The following is a 6,286-nucleotide window of genomic DNA, read 5'->3' on the forward strand; positions in this document are numbered from 1 at the left end:
ATGGTCTAACTTTACAGTTAGAACAGGTTGGTAAGTGCTTTCTCCAGGAGAGTTTTTAAAGATCTCCTGACCCCTGACCACTACTGCTCTACTATCATGGTGACTATATATATATTTTTTTTTCCTTAAACTTGTCTCGTGCTTTCCTCCCCTTGGCCCCCAGCCACACCATCCCATCTACATTGACCAAGGACAATCACAGCCTCACCTTCAAGCACAGCGTGGCTGGGATCTCCTGGGACCATGCAGGTGGGCCGTGGTGGCCAGCTCTAAGCAGACATACATGCTGCAGGTCCCCACATGGTCTCAGAGGAGAGCATATGGAGACATAGCATGACCCAGGGCAGAGCCTGTGAGCTGACACCAAGGCAGAGCTGGGGTCAGCAGGGCTGAGAAGAGAAGCTCCAGCAGCTCCTTTCCACACCCAGGCAGGGAGTGATGCACCCAGCAGTGCTCCTGAGAGAGGATGGTGACACAAGAGACGGGGAGCACCGTAAACTATGGTACTGAGCACTGAGCATCTGTGCTGAGTCTGGGAGTCCTGGTAGGTGGTGCTGATGGCTGCAGCCCCAAAGAGACCCCCAGCCCTGCTGACAGCAGTGAGTCCCCTCCACAAGTGTTGGGAGCTTCTGGAGTGTCATGGCTCCCATCTGCACCTCATCCCTGTGCTGGCCCAGCTGTTGGTGTCCTGGCCACTATGGCCCTCCTGCCTGGAAGCCTCCCACCAGTCCCCAGCCCTGCGTCGGTGACCCTGGGTTTAGCAGAGACCATGCTCTGGGGTCTGCTGGTGTCTGGGCCCAGGGAGAGCCCAGGCAGGGCTGGACATTGCCCCCACCCAGGTCCTGAGCCCAGCAGGCAGACAGAGCTGGTCACATTCAAAGATCATCCCTCACCAGCACCATGAGGAATGGCCAGTGCTAGAAATGGCTGGTATGAGGAGCTGGGTCTGGGAGGAGTTTCCTGGGGCAGTTTCTCCTCTCTGTTCATGCAACAACAAGCTGGGCTGCATCTTTGTTCTGATAGACCCTGTATGAGGCCCCCCCATGGGAGGAAGATGGTCCACAGGTAGAATAGATGGTCCCTCTGCATGCTCACTGCCAGCCCTGCAGAGGACCCAGGAGAGGGCTTGTCCTCCCAGGGCTCACAGCTGGATGCCCAGTCCTCCAGCTGGGCATGGAGCCTTGTCTGGGGGTGACTTCTGGGGTAATGGCCAGCATGAAGTTTGGGGGAGATTGTCTGAAGAATACATGCTGGGGACAGGACCTGAGGGACAGCAAACTGATATGGCTCCTAGGTCATGCTTCCCTCAACACAAACTCCCACAAGTGGTCCCAGGCCTATTTTCGGGTCCATCTGTCAGGTGGGATGATGGCACAATGACCTGGGAGGGTGAGGAGCATTAATGCTTCTTCAGGCACTTCCCAGACCATGTGGAGAGCTGGGACAGCAAGGACTTCTGGCTCTGCACTGCAAGCTCGCTTTACTGTACCCACACTCTGAACATTGTCTTGGATTAAAAGTTGGCATTTTTCTCTCCAAGACACTTTCAAACCCAGTTCCACTTCCTTCTCACCCCTCCCAATCCCTCCTCTGATCTCATTGGCCATTCCCACACCCCCTCCCCTCTTCTGCCGCAAGGCCCCAAGCTGATGGAGCTGCTCTGCGGAGTGAGTGGGCTGTGGGGCCACAGGGCCACGGGGTCACTCTGCACTGGCCATGCTGGTCAGGGTGGGAAGCAGACCCAACCAAATGGGGATCACGGCCTCTAATCCCTCCAGGGACTGTGGATGTGGCAGGTGCTTGGAGGGACTAGGGAGCATTTTCAAGGGTACTAGTTGTGTCCAGGGGCATCTCTAGATCCAGCACATGGTATTTCATTGACAATGACATGAATCACTCTCCAGTCTCCCTTCCCCAGGTTAGCTGTTTCCCCAGTGCCTCTCCTGTGATTGCAGAGCCCTCTTTTGCCTGCAGATACCTGGGTTAAGTGCTTTAAGTTTAAGTGCCTCCACCTTGGAGCATTTCTCACTTTGTGAGGTTCCATTCACTGCCCACGCCAGGCATATGCTGTGCCAGGAGATCCCCTGTGCTCTCCTGGCACCTCCAGATTCCCCTCCAGAAGGATGGACACCTGACACTGTGCCTTAACATGTCGGACAGCTGTGGGTATGTAAATCCCTGTCCATTCATCCCCTCCACTGTCACTGGAGACTGATGAGTGAGTCCTAAATCCAGCCCTTGGTCTCTAAAAGATCATAACATGATTATGAGCTTTTTGCTCCTGAACCCATGGACAACCATGTGCAACAGGCCCTCCTGGACTGAAAATCCCTGGGCCTATTCTTGACAACAGCTTTGGAGGAAGTTCAGCCTTCAGGTACTGCACCAGGAAGAACCTACTCTATTACAGAGATACTGTGAGGGAGTCAGCTCTGACCCAGTGTTGGACACAATTTTATTTGGGTACCAGGTGAGACAGAGCAGCCCCAGGAAAGGTGGAATGAATCCAAGCATTTGCGTAGCAACATGATAACAAATAATAATAATAATAATAGTAATAATACTCATAATAAAAATAAAGTGAACAAAAAAGCTCAGTCCTGGTAAGGGATAGAGGGGGAGTCATTTGTGGAGAGCAAAGGCAATGTTACCACTGCTGAAAAATGCCCACAAAATCACTTTCCTCAGGGCATCTTTGAGCTCCTTGTTCCTCATGCTGTAGATGAGGGGGTTCACTGCTGGAGGCACCACTGTGTACAGAACAGTCACCACCAGATCCAGAGCTGGCGAAGAGATGGAGGGGGGCTTCAGGTAGGCAAAAAATGAGGTGCTGATAAACAGGGAGACCACGGCCAGGTGAGGCAGGCACATGGAAAAGGCTTTGTGCCGGCCCTGCTCAGAGGGGATCCTCAGCACAGCAGTGAAGATCTGCACGTAGGACAGCACAATGAAAACGAAACACCCAAAGATTAAAAAGACACTAAGCACAAGAAGACCAACTTCCCTGAAGTAGGCATCAGAGCAGGAGAGCTTGAGGATCTGGGGGATTTCACAGAAGAACTGGTCCACTGTGTTGCCTTGGCAGAGTGGTATTGAAAAGGTGTTAGCAGTGTGCAGGAGACCATTGAGAAAACCACTGGCACAGGCAGCTGCTGCCATTATGACACAGGCTCTGCTGCCCATGAGCGTTCCATAGTGCAGGGGTCTGCAGATGGCAACGTAGCAGTCATAGGCCATGACTGTGAGAAGAGAAAATTCTCCTCCTAACAAGAAGGCAACCAGGAAGACCTGTGCAGCACAACCCGAGTAGGAAATGGCCCTGGTGTCCCTCAGAGAATTGGCCATGGATTTGGGGACAGTGGTGGAGATGAAGGCAAAGTCAAGGAGGGAGAGGTTGAGGAGGAAGAAGTACATGGGGGTGTGGAGGCGGTGGTCGCAGGCTACGGCTGTGATGATGAGACCATTGCCCAGGAGGGCAGCCAGGTAGATGCCCAGGAAGAGCGAGAAGTGCAAGAGCTGCAGCTCCCATGTATCCGCAAATGGCAGGAGGAGGAACTCGTTGAGGGAGCTGCTGTTGGGCATTCACTCCCTCTGGGCACAGGTGGACTGTTCAGGGAGGAAAAGATAGTGACAAGTTAGGAGAGACTTCTCTGAGAAAAACTTCCCATTTTTCAAAGAAATCCCTCCCAAATACAAATGCATTTCCTTTGTCCTTCTCAGGAGGAACTTTTTTTCAGCTCCCCAGCTTCTGCTCCAGCTGAGTGTGCTGGGAGGAGCAGAGGCTTGTCCTGCTTTAACACCAGTGCGTACATGGGAACTAGTTTGTGACGTCTACATCTCTGACGTCAGAGGACATCCACCTTTAATGGAAAAGGTCTGCTAATATAAGCACACATAATTCTAAAGAGTGTGGCCTCCAGCAGAGAGGTTTAGCAATTTGGGGGGTTTGTTTTTTTGAGATTTTTAAGTTCTGGCATCACATCTGGTGAGTGTATTGCTGCAAGAATGAACTTTATAAAGGCCAGAGAGGCCAACAGCTTCTCAGTGGCTTGGTGCAGAATCAGGAGTGTTGCTGGGTCCATCTGTCTTGTTCCCAGCTGCCCTGTGCTCACACTTGTGTTACCGAGAGGTTGATATCACACACAAGTTACTCGAAAAAAGACACTGGACTCTGATGAGATCACGAGAGGCTGGTTTCAAAGCACAGATCTAACTCTACTCTCTTTCTCAACTCCGGGTGGAGATGTGATGGAGAGAACAGGACTTTCCTCCTGACATACATGACCACACCAAGGCCTCTGTGAGGTGAGAGCCGATAGCTGAGGAAATTCCCACACTCCCATTCTGGCTGAGGAAATGCCAGGTTCACTTCAGCTGCACATGTACAAAACCACTCAGGAGCATTCTGTGGCATTAGCATGTCCTGAGCTTCTTGAAATGGCTCTCCAATGCTGCTAAGATCCAATGGGTGAGCTGTGCCCTTCTGGAGGGCAGCTCGCAAACTCAGCAGGACACTGGAAGATGATAGTTATGTGTCCTGAAAATGACGTCTCCTAAAGGGAGAGTCAACTCCTTCCCCAGCCCCTCTGACTGCATTCCTCAGCACCCTGGGGTGAGAACAGGCCTTGGGCACCTTGCCCCTATGCAGACACCTCCATGGCAGGACCTCAGGGTGGGTGTCTGAATTTGTAGCTGAACCCCCAGCTGACCGCAAGTACAAGAGCAGAAAGGAGAGGCAGCGAAACAAGGAGAAACGCTGTGACCCTGCTGCCAAGGAAGGAGAGAGAGAGACAGAGGGGCACCTTCCTCAGATTGCACCTCCAGTGCACAGTGTGTCCTCCCAGGGCAGTTGTTCTCAGCCCCTTTGCCTAGCAAGCGGAAATGGGCATGTGGCAGGAGGGGGGCAGCTCTGCTTTTCTGGAAATCTGACTGCAGAGGAGGTGAAAGATGCCCTTGCTCAGAGGAAGACATCTCCAAGGAAGGACCACAAGAGAGTTGCCTGAAGCCAGCCTGCCACAGTGTTTCTGTGGGTACTTTTCTAGCACTCCCTGAGCATCTCGCAGCTGCCTGGAGCTGTCCCCAGTGGGAGCTCGTTCTTTGCCCCCACGTCTCTCCCCTGTCACTGCTCACAGACCCCATGCCACCATCTGGGTGTTTGGCTCTGCCCTACGGAAACCTTGTGGCCAAAGGGCACTGCCCAGAGGCATCTCTGTGTTTGCAGGACCTAAGGAGCAGGTGAGACTAAGCATGATGAGACTGATGAGAGCTGCAAAGGTGCTGCCTGCAGCTAAAAAGATGGTTGAAGGAACTTTCTGGGATCCTTGCAGACCTATTGATCCCTCCCAGTAACACTGCAGAACTCTCCTTCAGTTGTCTAAGCCTAAAACACCCTTTTCAATTTATTCCCTGCCAAAGATATAAAAAAAACAATGAGAGTGTCAGGAGAGTGCCTTCCCTTTCAGGTAAGCTTGCAGTGAGTGTCCCCTTGAAAAGTCCCCTCCAGATATGTTCTGGGGGTGAGCTAGAGTTGTGAGAAGCCTTGACTCACCCAGCACCCTCTCAACAGCAGAATGAACTAGCCCTGCCAGGGGTTACTCCTCCCAACCAGAGCTTCTCACTGCAGCGCCATGGGGATCTCTGTGGGCAGGCTGAGTGCTGACCCTTGCAGGAGGCAGAGTCACTGCCCCAGACACACAGCACCCTGGGTCACAGCAACACTGCTCTGAATTACAGCCCTGGGTGCACTCCCTGACTTCACACCCCTGTACCAGTCCTGAAGAAAGTAGCTGTGATGCCTGTCCCTGTGACCCTGCGGCAGGGAGTCCCTGCCCTGAAGCATCTCATCCTCCTCTTCTGCAAAGGAGAAGCTGGGAGAACGATCCTTAAAAAACTGCCATGGGGTAGGATGGGTTTAGAAGACCCCTCCAGGAACCACACTAGCATTGCCCTGCAGGCAGAGACTTACTGTGTCAAGGAGCTGTGAAGATTCCTCCCACAAGGAGCTCTTCTCTGTCCTCCCGCTCCACACTGCCTTTCACTTCTCATCTCATGTCAGCAGCAGAGGCAGTGCCCAGAGCCCTGCTGCTCTTTGCAGAGTAGTTGCTCCTGCACACAGCTGTCTCTCAGCAATGCTACTAGGTTGCCATCAATTCCTCTATCCCAGGAGCCTGACCACACTCAGGAGCAGAGGCCCAGCTGAAGGCATGAATTTCTCTGTCCCTTGTGCTCCCTTCTCTTGGGAAATGTTGCCTGAGGCAGACTAAAATAATCAATAATGGTCCCTCTC

The 6,286-nt window shown here is 52.8% G+C and overlaps 1 protein-coding gene across 1 annotated transcript; it reads right to left on the minus strand.

Annotated features, from left to right (window-relative positions):
• Positions 1-2,622: 2,622 nt before the first annotated feature.
• Positions 2,623-3,591, minus strand: LOC136996071 (olfactory receptor 14C36-like). The gene has a single exon (XM_067317066.1). The coding sequence runs from the start codon at positions 3,580-3,582 to the stop codon at positions 2,623-2,625; it is 960 nt and encodes a 319-aa protein (XP_067173167.1). The 5' UTR covers positions 3,583-3,591.
• Between the last annotated feature and the right edge of the window lie 2,695 nt (positions 3,592-6,286).

Source organism: Apteryx mantelli, unplaced genomic scaffold (assembly GCF_036417845.1).
Source record: "Apteryx mantelli isolate bAptMan1 unplaced genomic scaffold, bAptMan1.hap1 HAP1_SCAFFOLD_20, whole genome shotgun sequence".
In the NCBI taxonomy this organism is placed as follows: Eukaryota; Metazoa; Chordata; class Aves; order Apterygiformes; family Apterygidae; genus Apteryx; species Apteryx mantelli.